This window comes from Electrona antarctica, assembly GCF_951216825.1.
Source record: "Electrona antarctica genome assembly, chromosome: 20".
Taxonomy (NCBI): Eukaryota; Metazoa; Chordata; class Actinopteri; order Myctophiformes; family Myctophidae; genus Electrona; species Electrona antarctica.
The window spans coordinates 5,182,901-5,207,005 of record NC_136801.1 but is presented as its reverse complement, the minus strand read 5'-3'; the positions used below and the strand labels follow the sequence as shown (position 1 = coordinate 5,207,005).

General features: G+C 42.6%; 1 protein-coding gene across 5 annotated transcripts; it reads left to right on the top strand.

Moving 5' to 3' along the window:
- Positions 1–258: 258 nt before the first annotated feature.
- On the top strand, positions 259–22,148 carry armc1 (armadillo repeat containing 1). Of its 5 annotated transcripts, XR_013788529.1 has the most exons (8): positions 259–492; positions 1,273–1,491; positions 4,357–4,448; positions 12,147–12,339; positions 15,410–15,526; positions 16,232–16,306; positions 17,496–19,288; positions 19,461–22,148. XR_013788529.1 is itself a non-coding variant. In XM_079490036.1 (7 exons), exons 2-7 carry the CDS (start codon positions 1,324–1,326, stop codon positions 17,694–17,696), a joined length of 846 nt encoding a protein of 281 aa, XP_079346162.1. In that variant the 5' UTR covers positions 259–492; positions 1,276–1,323; the 3' UTR covers positions 17,697–22,148. The 5 variants fall into 5 exon arrangements, 4 of the variants coding, with proteins under 4 accessions (XP_079346162.1, XP_079346161.1, XP_079346163.1 ...); XM_079490036.1 differs by having other exon boundaries at positions 1,276–1,491; positions 17,496–22,148; XM_079490035.1 differs by having other exon boundaries at positions 17,496–22,148.
- Positions 22,149–24,105: the final 1,957 nt, after the last annotated feature.

Sequence of the window (24,105 nt, the reverse complement as noted above, 5' to 3'; positions counted from 1 at the left end):
AAGTACTGCGGTCAAGTATTTCGAATTCGAACGCCACCATTGGCTACTGGGATTGAATGACAAGGCAACAAGGATACAAACTTCATTCTGATTGGCTATCATACCCCTCCTTAACCCTCTTGACATCCAATCATGTGCCACAAAGAAGGGGTATGTCTGTTTTAACTTCTCTAGGCTCGCCGGGCGGGTTGTGCTCGTTTTTATGAACCAGCGTAATAGTCCTTGACATAAACTATGGCTGAGCTGGGTATCAAAACACGCACTCCACGCACACACCAAAACACCCAAACATTGAACAGCAGCACCGCTGCTAGCTAGGCTAGGAGAGATAACGCCACACTAGGCCTAGTGACATTCTCTTATAATAGGGATATTTAAAGGTACCACCGGCCATTTGTCACGTCTTTAACCGAGTCGTGTTTACCATTTTGTACCTGAACCTATTCAGCTCAGCTTGTCTTGTACATTTGGACCAAACTCGTTGAAGAAAAGGTAGGCTACCCGGTATTCACATTAATAAGCAGCCAGTTATTGGAGAGTTTGATGATAGCATAGCCGCCCAGTCGCTGCACGCCCCGGGTACAGGACCCGCGGGGCGTGCTTTTAAGGTTAGCTTGGGGTCGTGGAAGGTGTTTTGTTGGCACTATATGAAACAGCACCCAGTCTTTCAAACGAGAATATTTTGCCATTTAATGCTTGGCTGCAGGGCCACCCATTTGTGCTAGTCAGTCACCCAGGACATGTTGTTACAAGGGTAATTATAGGGACATAAATTAATAAATCTGTTATATAGCATAATCAAAATCCACCTCTGATAACAGTTATGTACCATAGGCTGCACATATAGCAAACAGAATAAAGTAATATATAATCTCTTAGCCTGCCTTATGTCCAAATACTGGTGTATGAATTTGTGTTATGTTATGTAGTACAATTTAGGCATTTAGCAGACGCTCTTAATCCAGAGCGACTTACATTAGGCAAGAACAAAAAAGCATTGGAATACATCACATATATAAAATGCATTTATCATCAAACATGCGTAAGCTAAGAACGTAACTAGAACTATATACATGCTATACATGCTATACATATGTACTATGAAGTGCTATGACTACATACAATGCAATTATTGTGCTGTCTACATGACATGCTATAAGTCTGTTTCAAATGCTATCTAAGTCTAGTATGTAGTACGTATTATGTACGTGTTATGTAGTATGACAAATTGACAATGTTGCCAGGTGTGTCTCTCACTCCTGTTCTCCATAGCAGGGGTCAAGGGTTCTGTTCAAGGTACATGGCACCGGGAGTGGAGGCACCATGAGTGGGCCTGGGGAGCTGGATGCACTGACTGTAGTGAACCAGCTGCGAGACCTTGCAGCTGATCCACTCAACAGAAGAGCCATAGTAGAGGACCAAGGCTGTCTCCCAGGTCTCATACTGTTTCTTGACCACCCGAACCCAACGATTGTCTACTCTGCATTATTGGTAAGATTTGACCCGATCATAATAGTCATTAGAAACCACTGCAAACCAGACCTATAATAGCATGAGTTACAGTAGCCCTATATAATGTCTCTGATGTTACATACATTGCAAGTATTTCATAATACAGAGCCATAGATCGGCGCCGTTTGCTCCCGGTTTGCAATGAGACATGTGCGGCATTAATGTGCTCCACGCTCCGTGTCTACTCACCCAAAACAATAATTCCAGAGAGTCATATAGTCCTCTAGAGTCGACTTGGAGTCAGATATAGTCCTCTAGAGTCAGATATAGTCCTCTAGAGAGTATTCTGCCTCCACAAACCGTAAGTCTATAGAAGAGATCTATGGCTGTGTGTCGCGGAATTTATGAAAATATTTGTAACATCACAGACATTCTAGGGCTAGAAATTACATTCCCCAACCTGTGTGTGTGTGTGTGTGTGTGTGGTGGGAGGAGGGGGGCAAGGCATAAAGGCATTTGAAGCAAATTACAGACCATATGATGTTTTAACAATAAATGAATAATTCTTCGACTGGTGTCCTGGAGATAAAAACCCGTACAATTTGGGGGTACAATCCGTACAAGTTTGAGAATCACTGCCCTAGAACCGGGGGGTCCTCACATGATTATGGTGGGGGGGGGGGGGGGTAGGTGACTGAAGTATAATTTTAAGACCTTTTCAATACAAACAAAAAGAAATAAGACCATTACTGCATCAAAGGTAATCAACAAACTATACTATAAAACCTGTATCAAACATTGGCCAAATTGTCAAATAATATAAGAAAGAGGCAAAAGTTGTGGGGGAAAAAAGCTGAAGATCACAACGTCTTGCGTTGCGAGCTTGTAGATCTGCTATTTTTGTAATATTTAAATGTGGACCTGAGTCAAACAAAATGTAATCCGACCCCTTCTAGTGATTTCCTAATGTTCAAGGTTCTTGATGCTCAGACAGAGCTGGGCAAGGCAGCCTTCTCTGTCAGCGGCCCAACATCTTGGACTAAACTCAAGTTCTTTAAAACTGAGCTCCCTGCCATTATTAGTCTGTTCAAAGGAATGCTCCAAAACATGTTTAACTGTAATTGCTCCTGTTTCGAGTTACTTCTGTTTTAATTTACTTTTTGTTGTACTGCTTATTAAGTTATTTTTACCCTGATTTTATGATGTATTGAATTGTAATGGATGTACCGTATTTTGACTTGCATTGTGTTGTATTATATCCTTGGCTATATTTAAAATGAGGGCTTTCCTTCAATTGTACTCCCGAGTATAAATAAAAGTTGTGATGATGATGATGAATCAATGCCTACATTCCTAGTGCTTATTAGGATGGGCGGTCCCCAGTTCAAATATGATTTATTTTGGGGGGTCGTGTGGCCTGAAAAGGTTGAGCTATAGCAGGGCCACTCAGCAAATCTCCAAAAGTCCAAGGGCCTCAAGCTAAAAATGGCGGTATTATTTTAAAATGTTTACACATTTATTTTGTAACGAACGACACGACTAGTCTAAAAATGAAGGAAACACAGTTAAAAGCCACCTTTCCATCTATAAGGCCAAACCTCAATGAACAAAAACATTTATTTGTCATTAATGATTACAAATCATTAATGAATGATCATACAAATGATTTACAAAATGAGTCTTCATCCATTCACAAAATGTGAAGCGAACATCATAATGAACAGATTATCACATGTGAATTAACCCATTTTGACCTGAGATCAGATTCTAAAAATGTCTGTTTGAAAATGACAGTTTTCTGAAAAAGCTATGTTTCTATGTCGTTCTTCGATTTAAAAAAAATAGCAGACCTACAAGCTCGTAGCGTGCCACTCGGTGGCGCGCTATGAGCTTGTAGATCTGCTATTTTTCAATAGCTAAAGCATAACATAATGCTAACACCAAAAGGGGTTCCCTTAATAAGTAAGTGGTTAATACTCAACTGACATCAGGCAATATCACTTTCTCTTGGAACAAACAATACTATACCTACATTCTTGTTCAAAGCAATGAAAACAACAAATTATGTTTTTATTGGTATGACAATGGCAGGCCGCAGGTACATTAAAGCAGGGGCCACATCCACATGCAGATTATCACTGGACTGTAGGATCTGCACCTGGTTTCCGCTCATGTCATTATTGCCCCCTCCCCCCCTCGTTGTTGTCAGAGCAGGTTAGAGTGACGGCGCAAAGGGCATTCCCTCCCACTGCGTCGCTGTCCCAGACATGCAGTGGTATTTACCCAGCTATGTCCTACAGAAACAGGAGTCTGGGGACATCTGCTGTCTGCTTTGTGATTTTATAATAACGATGCCGACTGATGGGTTATAAACACTGTATGTACCAAACACTTGTAATAATATAATGGCTCGTCACATTGTACTGTAGCAAACCCACTCCACATGACTGTAAGTACAAATCTGAGTGGTTTCTGTAATCGTTGCTCCTTAACGGTAACCTGTGAAGTGTATAAACAGTAGACTGAGTGCTTTGTGTATTTATGTTGCTTATGTAACATGTATTCACTCATTACAGTGATTAACCCATTTTGACCTGAGATCCGATTCTAAAAATGTCTTCTACATCCTGACAGTTTTCTGAAAAAGCTATGTTTCTATGTCAGTCGTTCTTCAGTCGATTTTTCAAAAATAGCAGACCTACAAGCTCGTAGCGCGCCACTCGGTGGCGCGCTATGAGCTTGTAGATCTGCTATTTTTCAATAGCTAAAGCATAACATAATGCTAACACCAAAAGGCCAAAATGGGTTAATCGCGCGGGCGCACACACACACACACTCTGCTATTATCCCCCAGTGGCTCTGTCTGTATTTTAGCAGTAATAATGGTCGTCCGTGTCTTTACAGGCGGTACGCTACCTGGCGGAATGTCGAGCCAACAGGGAGAAGATGAAGGGCGAGCTGGGCATGATGCTGAGTCTGCAGAATGTCATGCAGAAGTAAGACACTGTAACCTACTGCTGCACTGCACACACATGCACACACATGCACACACATGCACAGTGCACACACATGCACACACATGCACTAGACACACACATGCACTAGACACACACATGCACTAGACACACACATGCACACACATGCACACACATGCACACACATGCACTAGACACACACATGCACACACATGCACTAGACACACACATGCACACACATGCACACACATGCACTAGACACACACATGCACTAGACACACACATGCACACACATGCACTAGACACACACATGCACTAGACACACACATGCACACACATGCACACACATGCACACACATGCGCACACACATGCACTAGTAGACACACACATGCACACACATGCACTAGACTAGAGCCTGACAAATCTGTCGCTTTGGCCAATATATAGGCCTATCTCACAGCCCCCTTTCCACGCCCACTTCCGGTAGCTAGTGGTGTCATTTAACATTAGGCATTTACACTTCTTTTCTCTGGAGAATCTAAGTACATTTCCTAATGTTAAAATGTCAAAGACCGATAATAATATGAAGAAAACACAATGGTATAACAACTCAAATAAGTAGAATAAACCTTACCTTTACAAAACGGTAGTTTGTGGCTTGTGAAAATACCTCTTTTAACATGGAAGCCTATGGACCGCAAAAAAAATAACACCACTAGCTCCAAAAGGGGGCGGGGAAATGCTGTGAGATAGGCCTATTGGTCGTTATTTTACTTTTTGAGTGACATTGGTATCCAATTTTAGCAACTACTTGGCATCCCTATTTTGGGCATGTCATGTGTGAACATTTTCAAAAGATTTCAGAGATTTAAAAAAAAGTAGTTGTATAAAATGTTCGATTTTGAAAAGAACATTTAACTTTAATTATACAAGTAAGACGCCCAGAGAGCGAGAAGCGACCTCGCCCTGAGGGTGAGAAGCGACCTCGCCCTGAGGGTGAGAAGCGACCTCGCCCTGAGGGTGAGAAGCGACCTCGCCCTAAAACGTGAGGTCACGCTGAAACAACAGGTCTGAGTTTTGATTGATCGATTGAAATATTTATTAACAGTTTGCAGAATTACAGTACATTTCAAGCACAAACTCAATACAAAGACTGTTAACTGTGAGTGGACGACCCAATTAAGCATTACACTTGTTTACAAGAGGGTCCACCATGTTCAATTCATCAAATGGGAATGCCCATACGTATATGGATTTTGTTTTCGGGCTGGGCAGGGCGTAAAATGTGTGATAATTAGTAAGGCCAGGCGGGGGCTCTGGGGCCAAGAGGAAGGACGGGAGGGGGTGGATCAACATATGGATTGTCAGAACAGATCAGCTCCATATACAGGTATCTAATGGTCTGAGGTCAGATGTAGAGTTGCTGGCCGGCTCCATATATGCAGATCTAGGTGATGATCCAGTCTTCTCCATGTATGGCTATCCAGGGTTTGATGAGGTCAGTGTCTTGACCGTCATATATGGAGACAGCCATATATGGAGCGTGTCACAAGGCATGACGGACGAACTGGCTGACAGGTTTTGCAGATTTTCATAGTAATCTGCGACCTACAGTCGCAACAACAATGAACAAGTAAATATAAAGGTACGCATAAACTTAAAAGTTAAATGTACTTAAATGTTTTCTATCTATATAAAACAGTGTTTTATTTTTGATTGCTTATAAGTTGAATGTTTTCAAATACAAACTTTTTTCAAATTTATTAGAACATTTAGCACTTTTAGACCACAGATTTCCTGATGTTTTGCCTGATATTTTGATATCAGTCAAAACATTGGGAAATCCTTGGTCTGAGTCAGGAGGACTATCCAAAATTGGGATTGGCATCAAACCCATAAATCTTGCGTCGGCCGGGCTGTAACACACTGCACAGGCAAACTTGTGCTCACTATGCATTTTTTTACACAAAACCTAATACTGGGTTTTGTTTTGATCACAGTGTGAGTCTGCCTGCAGAGTTTCAGTGCAGGAAGATGTCCACGGTTGCCATGTCAGGATGAATGTTGAATTAGAATAGGACAGGAAACAATTCATTTGCTGTTTCTGCACATGTAAGATTTGAATGCATCCTGCCATTTCTATAGAATTTCAAAATTAATCTTCTCTGTGTTTCCGCTCAGATTGTGCTGGAGTTGGCAGTTTGTTTGTTTTTGTGATTCTTCTTCCAGGGGTGGCTTACTTCGTATTGTCATTTAAGAGGATTTTTAACAAGCTTATTTTCCCTGCCAAAATGTGCAGTATGCACTGAAGATATCTTTTGCACCTCGCTAAAAACAACAACATTCTAATCACATCCTGGTCACTCAGGATTTATCCGAGGCAGGGTCATTTGTTCAAGGATAGCCAATGTTACTGGAGCGCTAAGTGTTTGCTGCTTATCATTAGCACTCGGGATAGAAATAGGCCTATTTTCAAGTGTCTGGCAGCAGGTTGTTTGAGCACCCCCCTCCCCTGTAACACAGCCTCGGCCACCCTGGAGTAAACCAGTCACTTCAGCTAGTCCATCAAGAAGGGCCCTGAAGTAACAGCATAAACCCCCCACCCCCGCCTTGCTGATGTTCAAGTCACTCTGACTTTGGGTAGAGGTCGATCATTGCCGGAGAGAGTGCAAACACATGGCTGTGGGGAGGCATGTCTGGCAAAGTGGGCACCGAGCTGGTGTGAACACGCTTATCTGAAACTCAAATTGGTGTCGGGCGTTGCTGCTTTTTAAATGTTAACGTGAGAAGTTGTGGTCACAGGCAGCGGAAGGTCCTGTCCCCTCACAACCAAAAGGAATGTCTGGCTCAGTGGCTCTACAGCCTGGCTGATGGCATAAAGGAATGCGTTTTGCTGCCAGCACAGGGAGCATGAGGTTCCCAGAGGGCAGTTCTGCCAGAGATGGCCCACTTTTTGTATTTAGATGCAGGCCTGCCAAAATATCTTATTCTTCTCACATACACATAGTCACATACTAGGGATGTCAGTCACTAATGTATAGTGTTCGAATTATTATTCATATTTATATAATTAATCGTTATAAAACAATCACTATCACAATATGAAGTGAGGGGCGCTCTTACATTATCATGACGTAACATGTCGATGTGCTCGTCCACATATGGCGTAAATTCTCCATTCATTGTCAATGGGAATTTAGGACAAATCACACCCGTGTGAAGTGAGGGGCGCTATAATAATAAAGTCTAACTCATGTTGCTATGATTAGGTGATGTAATGGTGATGTAAAACAAACGGTGTCAAAACAAACATTAAATTCTCTTTATTGTTAATCTTAATTTCAAATTGTGCTCAGAATTTACTGAAAGAATAGCCCCTTGACATGTAGCATCTCTTTCATTAACTGAGGAAAATCTGTCAAATAAAAAGGATTCTCTTTAGCAGCGGTCTACTTTTACACTTGTTGTTCCACTTGCAAATGTTGCAATTATGAATATTATTGCACACTGGCCCATTCTTTGGCTTAGGGGAGTAGTCTCACGTAGCCAGACAACTATTCCACAATCTCCGAATGCTATATAGAGTCTGGACCTATAGCCCCCATGAGCTGAGTAACAGAATGCTATATAGAGTCTGGACCTATAGCCCCCATGAGCTGAGTAACAGAATGCTATATAGAGTCTGGAACTATAGCCCCCATGAGCTGAGTAACGGAATGCTATATAGAGTCTGGACCTCTAGCCCCCATGAGCTGAGTAACAGAATGCTATATAGAGTCTGGACCTATAGCCCCCATGAGCTGAGTAACAGAATGCTATATAGAGTCTGGACCTATAGCCCCCCATGAGCTGAGTAACAGAATGCTATATAGAGTCTGGAACTATAGCCCCATGAGCTGAGTAACAGAATGCTATATAGAGTCTGGACCTATAGCCCCCATGAGCTGAGTAACAGAATGCTATATAGAGTCTGGACCTATAGCCCCATGAGCTGAGTAACAGAATGCTATATAGAGTCTGGACCTACAGCCCCATGAGCTGAGTAAGGAATGCTATATAGAGTCTGGACCTATAGCCCCATGAGCTGAGTAACGGAAGCTGCCATTTCCGTTCACGAAAATATATATTTTTATTTCCTTTTCTGCTAAGCAACAATCTTATAGCCTTAGATGTTTTCTATTTATATTAGGATAAATATGCGAGACTGTAAAGACTAAACGGAAGTGGCGAGGAGGCTCCACTTCCGCTGTATCCGGATACTCATGAGACCTTTTCCGTTGGCCCAGACTGTATGATGAAGCGTTTGGAAATCGCGGAGGCAACAGTCTGGTGACGCGAGACGATTAGGGGAGTGATAAACCTTTACATCAAAGTGGTTACCATACCAACTCTGCTGTGTACAGTATTTCTGGAACAGTCCTACAGAAGAACTATAGAAAAAAATAATAAAAAAAACGTTAATAAACCAAATGGCATTTAATCCCATCAGTCATCAAGAGAACGACAAGGTTGAACCCACAACCCCAAGCCTCTAGTTTTCCCGACCTTTTTGCATGCACTTGCTAGTCAAGTAACATTTATTTAGTAAGAATATTAAAAACAACCACAGTGAGTTGACCGATGTGCTGTAGTGTACACTGTACAGCATGTAAATAAAAACACCATAAAAACATGAAGTTAAAAAAAAGAAAAAAACATGCATGCTAAGGGCTGATTCATACTCCTATTTTACCGCTGTTTCGGCGCTGTAGTGCCGAAATGATTTCGGCTCGTCAGAAATTTTCAGTAGCACCGAAGAGCCGACTTTAGGACGGTACCCGCCCCCCCGAACCTCAAATGACGTCACATTGTAGGTTCTACAGCACCGAACCGACTTTTATTCGGCTCTAAAATAGGAGTATGAATCGGCCCTAACTCGAATAAAAAAAGCATGAAAACCGCATTAAATACAACAGTGAGCAGAAGATGGAAAAACAGCGTTGATATGCAGATTGCAGAATGGGTAAAGTTGTGCCAGAACAGAACCCCCTACTGAACTCATAATCCTAACAGAGCTGTAAACGTAAAGATGGAGTGCCGTGATTTTTGTCCACCCTAAAACATGATCATCAAGTATTATTATTACTGTATATAAGGAGGAAGATTTCTTTTTCAAAACAAGTGTACAGTATTTGTTAAAATGTAATTTTTATGTGGACACCCCCACCAGTTCATTACGCATGCGTGGTTTGTCTCGTAGGTACTGAAGCCGCACCCACAGGTGGTGTTGTATGATAAAGGGGGAGGGGTTAGGGGAGGCGATGATAGTGTGATGTCACAAGGTTTCAGCCTCCAGGAAGAAATCTTAAATACAAAAGACATCATTGTACATTACATAACCACACAAAGGAGTCTAATGAGGTAATGTCACCTCATAAATTCATAAAACAATCACGGCACTCCATCTTTAACCCATGACCTGGAAATTTAAAAAAAATCTTCTAAATCCTCCAGTTTTCTGAAATAAATATTTTCACAATTCTTCAAAAATAGCAGACCTACAAGCTCGTAGCGCGCCACTCGGTGGCGCGCTATGAGCTTGTAGATCTGCTATTTTTCAATAACTAAATTATAACAATGTTTAAAACACAAAGGGGTTCCCGTCCAAAATGGGTTTTAACTGAACGATAATAGTGGTCTTGACTGTTATGTTTGTTGATATTTAACACTTGGCTATGGAGAATCCACGTGGGGTAGGCTGACTGGTGGGGCGAGTGTGCCTATTTTTGCAGTGGAAAGGCTAGACATGCGACATGGCTGTGCGGGGGCCCCCCTTTGGCAGGGGAGCACCCCCTGATGCAGCTGGTGCTTCATGGTCTACAATGCCTGGCGAAAAGAGACGGCGACCTTTACAAATATCAGCCTCTTAGCTCTGGCAAGGTCATGGTCAAGAATACTGTATGTCCTATGAAGCACATCTGTTTGGTTTCCAGTGTTCCACACCAGTGGCTCTTTGGGGGTCAAATTTGCATATTAGTATTATTTTCATTACTGACATAAATGGTAAATGATAAATGGTGCATTTATATAGCGCCTTTATCCAAGGCGCTTTACAGAGATTGTGCATTACATTCACCCATTCACACACACATTCATACACCGATGGCAGCGGAAACCATGCAAGGCACCAACTAGCACATCGGGAGCAATTAGGGGTTCAGTGTCTTGCTCAAGGACACTTCGACAGTAACTCTGGGGGAGCCCGGGTTTGAACTGGCAACCTTACGGTTACCATCCAGGCACTCTACCCCTGAGCCACCGCCGCCCGACATCTTGGGCGGCTGTGGCTCAGGAGGTAGAGCAGGTCGTCCAATGATCCCTGGGTCGGCGGTTCGAATCCCGGCTCCTCCTGTCCACATGTCGAAGTGTCCTTGGGCAAGACACTGAACCGTAACATGCCACCATTGGTGTGTGAATGTGGGAAGTGAGGACGCGGGCGTCGACTGTTCGCTGCTTCACCTCCCATGCATGAATGAATGAACCATTGTAAAGCGCTCTGAGCACTTGGAAAATACATGCAATTCATTATTATTATTATCTTTAGGACGAATGTCTGACAGAGCCAACAACAGCTTGTTGTTGGCTCTGTTCCAATTTATTATTGCGAACGAAGTGATTGCGAACGAAGTGAGCACTAACTATAGAAGCTGGCCAAAACTGTCTGTCTGTCTGTGTGTGTCACGCTGTAACACCACCCGCCCGCCACCAGAGGGGGGGGGGGGGGGGGGGGGGGGGTGTGTGTGTGTGTGTGTGCGCGCATGTGTGCATGTGTGCGTGTGCGCCACAACAGCTTTGTTCGCTTCCCGCGTTTACTTGTCTAACATGCAGACTACAGTATGTGTAGTCTGCTATGAGCTTGTAGGTCTGCTATTTTTCAACAGCTAAAGCATAACATAATGCTAACACCAAAAGGGGTTCCCGCCCAGAATGGGTTAAATGTAAAAAAAATGTTTTTAAATCAAACACTTAAAGATTTTTCAAAGATGTTCAAAATAGCAGATGTACATCATGGCACGAAGTAACGAGCTGTGAGTTGGTGCAGCTGTTATTTTTTTAATAGCCAACGCTAGTGTCTTTGGGTGCCTTGCAGTTCACTGAGAACTACAACTCCCATGAGCTATCATTCTAATTGAAATGTTTTGACATGGGTGTGATCATTCATCCAATCAAGTGATGAACATTATATTCTGTCCTGTGTCACTTTTTGATTATGCCTGAAGAAGGTCAGTAGACCGAAAGCTTGCTAAATAAATACATTGATTGTGTGCAGATCTGAGTGTGCGGAGCTTCCCTTTATTTTCCTCATGTTCCCTTTGTGGCTCCAGTACCTTACTTAAGTTTCTTCAGCGGATGAGCGGTGGTTCTTTTTACATTTTTGTCTGAATAGCCAATGCTAAAATGGTTTTGAATGGGTAAGACTACTTTAGACTTATTTGTAATTTTGCTATCACAACGTTGTTCCTTTTTAAATAAACTGGAGCAAGACTCCCAGGATAACCTCAACCTACGCTTACAATTATAGCCCATAACGTCACAATGAAAGATTTCCAAATGCCTTTCTCCTTAGGCCAGTAACTACAAATGTACCATAAAGCCTTTTCACTTGTTTGACGATTCTTCATGTTGTACCTTCCTCCTACCACCTCCTCCTGGCCTTCTCCACACCCCTCTCACCAAAGGAGCACATCCCCTGGGGAGACTAAACTGCTGGCCTCTGAGATCTATGAGATCTTACAAGTAGCTGGGAAAGAGGAGGCCGAGCAGGCGGAGGCAGCGGCCAAGTCCTGCCGACGTAAGGCTCACTTCTTCCTGGGTGCCACCAACAAGAGAGCCAAGACCGTGGTACTCCAGATCAACGGGCTGGATGACTCTGTAAGTACAGTAGGCACCAACGCATGGCATCTAATCTATCTATCATACATACATACATACATACCCTAAAGCCTCTAGAGTCTACACTACCTCATCTTCTTGGATGACTCTGTAAGTAGAGACCAACGCATGGCATCTATCATGGATACATACATGCATACATACATACATACATACATGCATACATACATACATACATACATACATACATACATACATACATACATACATACCCTAAAGCCTCTAGAGTCTACACTACCTCATCTTCTTGGATGACTCTGTAAGTAGAGACCAACGCATGGCATCTATCATGGATACATGCATACATACATACATACATACATACATACATACATACCCTAAAGCCTATAGCGTCTACACTACCTCATCTTCTTGGATGACTCTGTACAGTAAGTAGGCACCAACGCATGGCATCTATCATGGATACATACATACATACCCTAAAGCCTATAGAGTCTACACTACCTCATCTTCTTGGATGACTCTGTACAGTAAGTAGGCACCAACGCATGGCATCTATCATGGATACATACATACATACCCTAAAGCCTATAGAGTCTACACTACCTCATCTTCTTGGATGACTCTGTACAGTAAGTAGGCACCAACGCATGGCATCTATCATGGATACATACATACATACCCTAAAGCCTATAGAGTCTACACTACCTCATCTTCTTGGATGACTCTGTACAGTAAGTAGGCACCAACGCATGGCATCTATCATGGATACATACATACATACCCTAAAGCCTATAGAGTCTACACTACCTCATCTTCTTGGATGACTGTACAGTAAGTAGGCACCAACGCATGGCATCTATCATGGATACATACATACATACCCTAAAGCCTATAGAGTCTACACTACCTCATCTTCTTGGATGACTGTACAGTAAGTAGGCACCAACGCATGGCATCTATCATGGATACATACATACATACCCTAAAGCCTATAGAGTCTACACTACCTCATCTTCTTGGATGACTCTGTAAGTACTAGTAGGCACCAACGTATGGCATCTAGTCTACTGTATCATGGAAATACCCTAAAGCCTATACACCTGTTTTGGCGGGAACTTAAGGTACTGGGTATGTGTGTGCTTCAGCCAGTGTTATGTTGCTTATTTGGGCTTGCTTTCTAATATTGTTTAAACCAGTGGTTCCCACATTCCTTCATGTCAAGGAACCCCAGATTTGTCCACGGACATCCATCTAAAAATATTTTGTGCCATTTTTGTTTAAATGTTTTAAAAATATTCGAAATATTTCAATTAATTCTCTGTTTTTAAATAACAGATGTACAACCTCACAATGTGTCGCTGTGAGCTTGTAGATCTGCCATTTTCCTTTGTGCTTGTTTTCATATACCTGGCCACTTGTTTCTCTTGCAAAACTGGCAACACAGCAAGAGGAAGTTATGCGCACACACAACGCAAAGACGTTTGGGTTATACTATAACCCACTGTTTGACCCGTTTCCTATTCAGTATTTTAGCTGTGACGTGAGCGCCCCCTCCTGAGATACTTCCGGGTCCTACTTTTGTGTCGCTTTTGTGTCCCCATAGAGTTATACTAACGCTCCGTCGGACTAAATCTGAGACGAAAACAACCACGAAAGTCTAATTTTACCGCTTTCCTCGCAACAACAAAGCTGCGCTGCTCTCCCAAATCTGGCTGTGACAGGCCGTCTGCCCCACACTGAATACTATCGCCATTTTATTTCATTGTGTCAACTAAATCCTCATTAATGCAAACTAGATTCAACATACTCAAGCCTGCAAACATTCTAAATATGCCCCCGAAATATTTTACTGAGCGAATGGACTGTTACCTCCTTCAATAATAATGATAATAATAGTATTTATTGTCTCCACATCATATATTATTTTTGTCATGGACACTTGTACAAAACATTAATAATTCTACTCGAGTTGAGTAGAATTGCATTAAGACCCATTTTAACCCTCAATGGCTTCCTTTCTGAAAAATAACGTCATTGTAAAAAGATTCACACGTTTAGATATTCTATTTACAATGAGATGCGGACGGGAGCTGGTGCCACTTGGACCCGGACGTAACGTAGCACTACAAAATTACATCGGACTTAAATACTGAATAACCGTTATAGGACACGGGTCAAACAGTACCTCCTTCTTCCCGCTAATTCCCGCCGGGGGTCGCCACAGCAAATCTCCTGTTTCCATCTGTGTTCCACATACCCTAGTAATTAGTATATAGCAAGCCCTTATAATATCAAACACAATCACCCACATTATATGGATTCTGTAGGTTTGAATGATGCATTGACTGCCACTTATTAAGTTATTATGGAGGGCGGTCAATGTGTATGGTTGTATGCTATCCTTGTTGACATGTTTTCCATTTCAACAATGTATCGTGTGTGCGTGTTCACGCATGCGTGCGTGCGTGTGCGTGCGCGCGCCGTGGGTGCAAGGTCAGGCCGTAAATGCCAGCCATTGAACAGTGGGGCATTTAGATTGGACCTGAATACAACACTGTGGGGATCCTGCAGCTAGCCAGATCAAATTACAACAGGCGCGCTGAGAGACACAAAACAACAGACTAGATGACAAGTGATAGTTGCAGCCAGGTGTGATTTAGAAAAACCAAAAACTGTTGGGGTTCTTTAAAAAAAATTCTCCTCAAATACAAAAACTGACAGAATACACATGTCACTTAGTTGAGGTGCTGGTTGGAAAGTGACAACCCGCACACTCGTCTTACTCCACAAATGTATTGACGCAGTTTCAATTGGAGCAGATGAGTGCAGGTTTTTACTTTTTCTGATGTCACCTCAAATACAAAGAAATACAGCAACAACAGAAGAAGCAAAAAAGAATAATATGGAATCTGGCCAGAATGTCTGCACTCAGACTGGCCCCTTCACACCCAAACACTACTGTCATGTCATCACGAAGTCGAGTAGAAGCTCGAGGACCAAGCATTTAAATTTCAAGTGAACCTGTTGTTATGCCTTTGACAAATGCTGTAAACTTTGACTTGATGGTGGTTCATTTTGTGGACAGACTCGGCGGTGTCTGTGTGAGGAGGCCTTGCTGAAGATCCGGGGGGTCATCAGCTTCACCTTCCAGATGGCCGTCAAGAGGTGTGTGGTGAGGATCCGCTCTGACCTCAAAGCCGAGGTAAGTAACGTGTCCGGAGCACACACGACACGGCACAGAATTTATCATTTATGCCAGTGGTTCCCAAAGTGGGGTCCGGGGACCCCCAGGGGTCCTTGAGGGAGTTCCAGGGGGGACCCAGCTAAATGATAGTTTGTAACCAAATGGACCCTTATGGGTCTGTAACTCAGAGAGTGTACAAATGGAACCAACTGGACCCTAGCGGGTCCATTTGGTTCCATTTGTACACTCTCAGAGTTAAATTAACAGTGGTTTTACAATATAAATTGGGGTCCAGAGATAGAAATGCCATTAAATCAGGGATCCGTGGCATAATGCGTGTGCAACTGGGGGGTCCTTGAAATTAATATGTTTCGGAATCACTGCTGGAGCCGTAAAAATCCTCTTATCGGGGTCACTGGCATATGTTTTCAAATGGGGGGTCCGTGGCCTAATAAATGTTCATTTGGGGGTCCTTGACACGAAAAGGTTTGGGAACCACTGATTTATGCATCAGCAACAGTGTTGTGTGCATGTCTTTTTTTTCTCCAGTTGAAAATACAGTGTTTCATTTTCAAGTGATGAGCTGCGTGTGTCGCTGGTACACAATGCTAAAGAATTAATCATTGGGCAATAAACTCCTCAACGTACAACAGCCTGCTTTGTTTTATGATGGACTAACTGTCGTAAAAGAGAGAACGAGACTTATCAGTTTGTGTCTGCCAGGCACTGGGTTCAGCGATCAGCTCCACCAAGGTGATGACTGCTCAGCAGGTGGTGAAGGCAGAAGATGGAGCCGAGGTAAGGATCATTAAGGAGAAAAGGTGATATTTACTTTAAGGCTTTGTAGCATATTCTCAATTTTGTTGTTGTCTTTTAGATGACAATACAGCTTATCATAGGTGTAAAGTGTTGTTTTTTTGGTGTTCAGGAATCCATAGTTAATTGAACTCTGAGATTGTACAAATATAACTGAATGGACCCGTGTTGTACAGAGTTAACCCCGTAATTGCGAAATCGCAAAAATCATTTTACTAGCTTTTTACTAAGGCGTCACATCACGTTGTGAGCTTGTAGATCAGGTTTATTTTCACAACAAGTTCAAAATAGTCACCAGGTTCAAAGTAGTTACATTAACACTGAAGATCTGTACGGTCCCATTTATGCTCTCAGAGCATTGTTGAAAAATAATCTGCTCTAAACAAGACTCGCTGATTTGTTAAACAAAATCTTTTTTTCTAAATCAATTTATCTGTTAACATCATAAAGAAATTGGTTTTACTTGACAATTAAACATGCAATGTACAATCCAATTATTATGGAAAATGACCAGGTGGATCATATTCTAAAGCTATACACATTTTGACCACCAGAGGTCAGTCCTAGCTCAGTCATGTATTTAATTCTCTGAATAGAACACATCAGCCTTTGAACTTTGATTGCCAGGGTGTATAATCTGTATATTTTGTACCACTTAATGCCTTATTTCTGAAACGTATCAATTTGTGGTAGGTGATGATTTTTTTTGTTTTTGTTTTGTGAATCTATTGATTTTGCACAGACAAGAAAACAGGAATTTATATATTATGAATAACTATTACGAAGGTCTGTGATTTTCTCAAACGGACACAAATGACAAACAAAGACCCCTTACCCTTTAATCACACTCACATACCAGGGTAAGGGAGAGGAGAGAAAAACATGTCTATACTGTTTTCTTAACCCATTTTGGGGCGGGAACCCCTTTTGGTGTTAGCATTATGTCATGCTTTAGCTATTGAAAAATAGCAGATCTACAAGCTCATAGCGCACCACCGAGTGGCGCGCTACGAGCTTGTAGGTCTGCTATTTTTGAAAAATCGAAGAACCACTGACATAGAAACATAGCTTTTTCAGAAAACTGTCGGGATGTAGAAGAATCTGATCTCAGGTCAAAATGGGTTAATGTGTGTGTGTGCGTGTGTGTGTGTGTGTGCGTGCGTGCGTGTAGCTGATGTTGTCATTCCAGGAGGATGACGACGACGACGGCGTGGAGGTGGAGCACAACACCAACATCCCAGACTACCTGCCCGAAGACGAGAGTCCGTCCGAGGAGCATGACAAGGCCGTCACGCGCGTGGGCTCCATCACCGACGGCAGGGGCTGGCTCAGCACGGCCGCCAACTTCTTGACCCGGTCCTTTTACTGGTGACCACTTCCCTGTGCCCCTCGTCTCCACAAAACTACAATTAAACCTCCGCCTTAGCCCCCCCTACCCCCCACACCTTAGGTCTAGCCCCCAAGCTCTGTCTGACTGTATTCACCCCCTATACACTACCATAGAGTCCACTGTGCAAGGAACATAGCATCTGGCTTCGTGCGCTCAACAAGTGCTAGACTGCCGAGTGGAACATGCAATAACTTGTATATATGTATGATGCCATGCGGAGCTAATGAGCCAGCTACTGTATTCACTCGCTGCATATGTATGTTATCTCACAAGCCATAGCCAGAGAACTAAGAATCTGTCAACTTATTTTTTTATTTTTTTTTATTTGTTTCCACACGTTGGACCCCCACCCCAACCCCCCGATGTGTCCCATCGGCTGAATTGTGTTGTGGAACTACACCGCCTGACACATGGCACTGGTGGTAGGGATACTTAGGAAGAGTGGGCCTCTTAGGAAGAGTGGGCACCCTGACACAAAATTGTCTACTTTGTCCAAAATGTTAAAAAGTTCAATATTGGAAAAATTAAGTAATGTAAAGTATACATGATGTGAACATGTATGGTACATCATTATCAGACTTAAATGTAACCTTCTTGTTTATGCAAAAATAAATGATTGGATATACAGGTTTTGTAGAAGTATTAGGCCTCAACCCATTTTGACCTGAGATCAGATTCTAAAAATGTCTTCTACATCCTGACAGTTTTCTGAAAAAGCTATGTTTCTATGTCAGTGGTTCTTCGATTTTTCTAAAATAGAGTGGCGCGCTATGAGCTTGTAGATCTGCTATTTTTCAATAGCTAAAGCATAACATAATGCTAACACCAAAAGGGGTTCCTGCCCAAAACGGGTTAATTGTCTAATGTCCAAGCATGTTCTAATCACGTATACTTTACAAGACCGTTTTCCAAATATTTTATTTTGTAACATTTTGGAAGAAATAGCCAATTTTTCATGGAGGTACCCACTCAGTGCCACTCTTACTGGTGGTAGGAGATCAGAGGTTGATGGTACTAGACGGTATGGTATTAGCAGAACGTTGGGAGTTCTTATGTTGTTCTTATGCTCTTTCCCTTATGTGTTTTCATATTCATTCTCTTTGGTATATAGATTTTGTTTTCACCATTTTCTTTTGCCAATAATTGATTATGCCTAATCCCCTCAACAGCCTCTCCTCCAAGGGATTTGTTTTTTTTATAGCATGCTCTAATAATTCTTGTGTGCCAATTCTGCTCGCTGCTCTCATGCGCTGCCTTCCTTGCTTGTTGTGTGTGCCTTTTTGATTATTATTTTGTCATTTAAACTTGATTCAAAAGATTTCCAATCTCTGCGCTTGTGTGTTTTAAAACGTCATGCGTTCCCTCTAATTGTCCCTAATAGGCAGCAGGCTTCTCCCTATAGCTTACATCTCACAGGGGCATGATGTTCTAGTTAGTAGAACTAGTAATCTAGACACCAGCAGAAGAGTATCTCATTCAACCATTAGCTGCCTCATATTCTCTCTAGGACGGTTGTTGCAGTGATTAGCTAGTGTACTAGTTAATAAGCTACCCTTCACTCCTGTGAAGATTTGGTAACCTTTGTTTTTGAGTGGTGCAACCACTCCAAGGAACAGCAATGTCCGTGTTCACCTACCTATGTGACTCGTGTTAATGTGTGTGACTCATGAGTACCAGTAGGGGCGCTGTTGTGGCAGAAACAGAGAGAGAGATGCACTGTTGCCTGCTAATGAGAGAGAGAGAGAGGGGTGATTTTTTTTTAACGCAGTGCAGAATGATGCAATTATGTGTTCTTTTAGTTTGTGTTTAAGCAATATGGGAACTCATTCGGTTAAAAAAAGGAAAAACGTCTTTGCCTCTGGGGAGCACCACCTCGTCACCACCTCGTTTTTTTGTGTAAAACAGGAACTCTGTTTGGCTGCTCCACTTTCTTAGTGCACTTCCTCCCGGGTGCTTCTGTTTTTATTCCTACAATCCCGACTAGTGCTGTCTGAGTCATTTGTTTTTTTTCTTGAGTAATTCGTCGTAGTCATTTGGGGGTGCATACTTAGTTTAGATTAGTCATTGGTTAGACATGGGTTAAGGTTAGGTTTAGGTGTGCTGCCCCGTGGGAGGTTAGGTTTAGGTTTCTGGTTTAAGGACTTCAGTGTTTTGTACCATACTATTGTATGAGTACCGAACAAAGAATGTTTGCTTTCGCCATCTTTGTTGAAGAAGAGTCTGGGCAATTAAGGTTTAGTCTTACTAGAAGTACTAAAAGTTTCTCAATCTTATATTTAGATTTAGTCTGGCTTAATCTAGTTACCTCTGAGGTAGGTTTCTGGAGGTCAATGATTAAAGTGTGATTACCTTTGAGGGGATTAAGTCCACCCAGAGGGTTTGAGATAAGTTGTAGTTGTAGGACTAATGACTGGTCTAACCAATGACTAGTCTAAACCAAAAACTGTCTAAACTAAGTACTGCACCCGTGATTTGTTGACCTCTCCTTGTGTTAATTACACTGCCATTATAATTTATACTTCACAGAGAATGACTGTTAATCTGGAACTTTTCACTTTCCAGTGGAAAGCGAAGTATTTTTGGCAAGCGACTTGGTTATACGACGACAGTATGAATTGGGCTTCAGGTCAGGCTACTCCCCTCAGTGAGTCAAGGTACAGCAATAGACTACGTAGGCATGTTAAAGACAACCAAGTGGAACATGTTGATGGACACCTGCTTGCCAAATAAATACCCACGCGTCACTCCTTAGTTCCCTTTCATGTGTCCATAATTGTAATCCCAGTTGTATCATTTCAATTTTAACTTTAGGCCAGCAGTGTCCTTATAGAAAAGGTCTTGTTGGTGCATGCAAACTGCTTTCCTGTACACATGCACATAGCCTCACACAGACCACAGAGCTGTCCTGTAATAGATAGAGGTGTACTGAATATATCAGGGGTGTGGATGATGATGATCTGATGTACATTTTGTATATTATGGTGCCTGATATCCTGTAATCTCAGACCTTACCCGTGTGGGACATTTTGTTTGTCTATTTATAATACTTGATTTGCAGATTCTAACAATTCATCACCACTGCTTAGGGTGGTATGGTATAGCCTGGCTAATAAGCCAGACCGAATCAGCCGTTGGCAAAAAAAAATTGCCTGCCGGCGGATTACGGTCTGGAGAGGCTCAATTGTACTCCCATTTCCTACACCAGAGAACTGGTGTGGCCAATCGGGACACGGTATGCAATATGGGCGGGCTTTGGTACAGTGACGTTCAATGCCTGAGACCTTTGACTGACAGTAGCTCTGACCAATTGCGTCAAAGAAAAATGTTTGAATGCGCACCCCGGGAAACAAGATCCATACACAGCATCTCCAGACTCAAATACCACACGACTTGAGTGTGATTTGAGTCTGGCTTATTAGCCAGGCTAGTACGGTAGGATGAAATATGGCAGCAGTCTTTTTTATTTTCAAGCCCCCCCCCACCCCACCCCCACCCCCCGCTTGAAGTCCTATTATGACAAAACTAAATTTGTAATAATTTCCTCTTGATTTGCATGAGAGTCAAAGACATGGATGGATCACGTTGAATGCTGACTGGACATCTTTGTTTTCACGGTGGAGACATGACGTCACAGTCATTTGGAGTCAAACTGTCAAGGAGAACACCATGGAATGACCTAAAGCCAGGTGATCTGGACAATCCTCTTGAAAAGCAATAAGACATTGACCAGACACTATTCACATCCAACTCTTGTTGTGTTACAGCTTTGGCATCAGCCGTCTGATTTATCATTTTGTTTTGTAACATTGAATCAGAGCATCAGTATTAACATTTGTGACTAAATTTGACTGAGGGACTGCCATTGGATTTTTTTGAATTTTCGTATTTTCATGTCCTGTGAAAGCAGGGAATCATAGCTTCAAATTGACATATTGGTTGTTCAGTTTGACCCACCAGTTTTGGAGATATGGCTTATAGAGTAATGTCTTGCAGAAAACAGCGAGTTGAGAAAACAGGCTTGAAAGGTTCACTTTTGTGGTCTCTAACATTACACCTAGCTACATGTTTAAGCATATATTTCATATTTACATGTCGATTTCAGCTCTGACACTTATTTCAGACATGCTCTAGTATGTGAAGAGTCTGCCTGTGCTATTAACTCCTCTGGTGAAAAGCTGGAATTTGCGCGATGGCAGTCTCTCAATCAAATCTGGTCACATTTAATTGTATTTGAGTCTTCCCTATTTAGCCAATGTACACAGAGTCCAAGTTTTGATTTGTTTGCTACTACACCCAATACTGCATACAACGAGTGTGTGTGATCATCAAGAACTGTTAACTTAATTTTTTAGTTAATTGTTTTGATTCACCACATCAGAATGGCTGACAAATAAAAGGTAGCAAGAAGTCCTCAGAAATGTAACGAGTCATGTACAGAGTGTGTTGTCAAATGATATGATGTATGACAGATCTTTGAACAGTTGATGATTCCCACCTGCTGTCATGGCAAATAATGTTAAAACAAACGTGAGATCAAAGTGTTTTGCTTGTCCTTTTTTATCCACACTACATTTTAGGCACTAAAGCCAGTGAAAGAAATGTGGTGTCCAAAACCTGCCATGTCGATCCTATAGTTATTGCATAAGACACTGGTTCTCAAAGTTGGGTTCAAGGTCCTTGAGGGGGTACCGGGGGTCCCCAAGTAAAATTAACTGTTTTAACCCATTCTGGGCGGGAACCCCTTTTGGTGTTTTAACTAAGCATTATGTTATACTTTAGCTATTGAAAAATAGCAGATCTACAAGCTCATAGCGCGCCACCGAGTGGCGCGCTACGAGCTTTTAGGTCTGCTATTTTTGAAAATGCGCCTCTAATCTTTGAATATATATTCTTTCAGAGCGAACGTTGTTTTATTTTGACGTCAGGCCTAAATGGGTAAAGCCCCCAGATGTGTGTTGTGAGCTTGTAGATCTGCTATTTGTGTTCATCCATGGCCAAATGCATATCAATTTGGGGGTCCTTGACTGACATGGCGTTGGGAAAACCACTGGAATAAAACCTCACCCTCTAATGCAGCATACTTGGTGGCCACACTTTGACACACCAGCCCTGTGTCCTGTTGTACCAAATGACTGAGGGGTAGCCGCAGCAACCATTCTTAGCAAAAAAGAGATATACTTTCCTGTTTTCCCTTACTGGGGCAGAAGTGAGGTGCCCCAGGGAAATGTTGTGGCTCACTCCACCACCTCCCCCAGTCAGTCCTGGTGCTGGTGCAGACAGGGGCAGGAGCCAGCCCCAGTCCTGGTGCTGGTGCAGACGGGGGCAGGAGCCAGCCCCAGCTGCAAGCCCTGCAGATACGGCTGCTGTTTCCACTGCTGTGGGTCTGAGAGCATGTTGTGCCAAGCTACTAATGTATAGTGTTAGCATGCAGGGATTGGTTCTTCAGCTCCATCATCATTGTGCTCAAGGTGATCACATAATGCAGGGTGTTCCCAAACTGGTGCGTGCAGCGGCAGCGGTGGCCGAACGGTTTGCTGAGCGGTCTTGATACCGGAAGGTCGCCAGTTCGTATCCCCGGAACGGCACGTTAAAATTACCACCGCTGAAGTGCCCTTGAGCAAGGCATTGAACCACTACCATGAAATGTTCTATGAGCAGGGCCTGGCTGTAAACAAGTATCTGATGCTTAGTCCAGTTACCCTAGGTAAATATAGTAACTTTGCTTTGCTTTGCACCCCTTGTGGTGCGTGGACGCCCTCTAGGGGGTGCGTGGACGCCCTCTAGGGGGTGCGTGGACGCCCTCTAGGGGGTGTGTGACATGAAAAGGGTAATGGCGGTTGTATGGTGATATTTAACACAAACGGCAAAATCTGGTAAACCACTGTTGTAAGGCGATGTATAGAGCAGCTGCGGGAGTATACAGCAGCTGCATGTCTCACATTCTGTGATTATTTTCCATAATCATGTAAAAAAAAGGTATAATTTTCGGCCAAATGCAACGAGACGTAGTGTTGGGGGGGTGCGTCAGCTAGGTCAGGAGGTAACAGTGGGTGCACGGCCAAAAACGTTTAAATGAGAATCATTGTTGCAAACCATGTTTTACTCATAAATGTCAATAGTAATAGTGTGAATGTAGTAGCCATATTCTGAACGTATGATTTTCTATGATGATATGCCCTATATGTCACAAACTTTCTTGTTTGTTAGTTGTGTGTTAGATAAATGCCATCGTTTCACAGTATAATCCATCATGGATGTGTGTTCCAAGCCATGGGCCCTGCCTCAAGGGAGCAGTGTTTGACAGCTGCAGGGGTGGCATCCTCTTCACAAACACTGCAGGAAATGCATGGGAACTGGGAGAGCTCTGGAAGGGTCACATGTTTCATGCTTC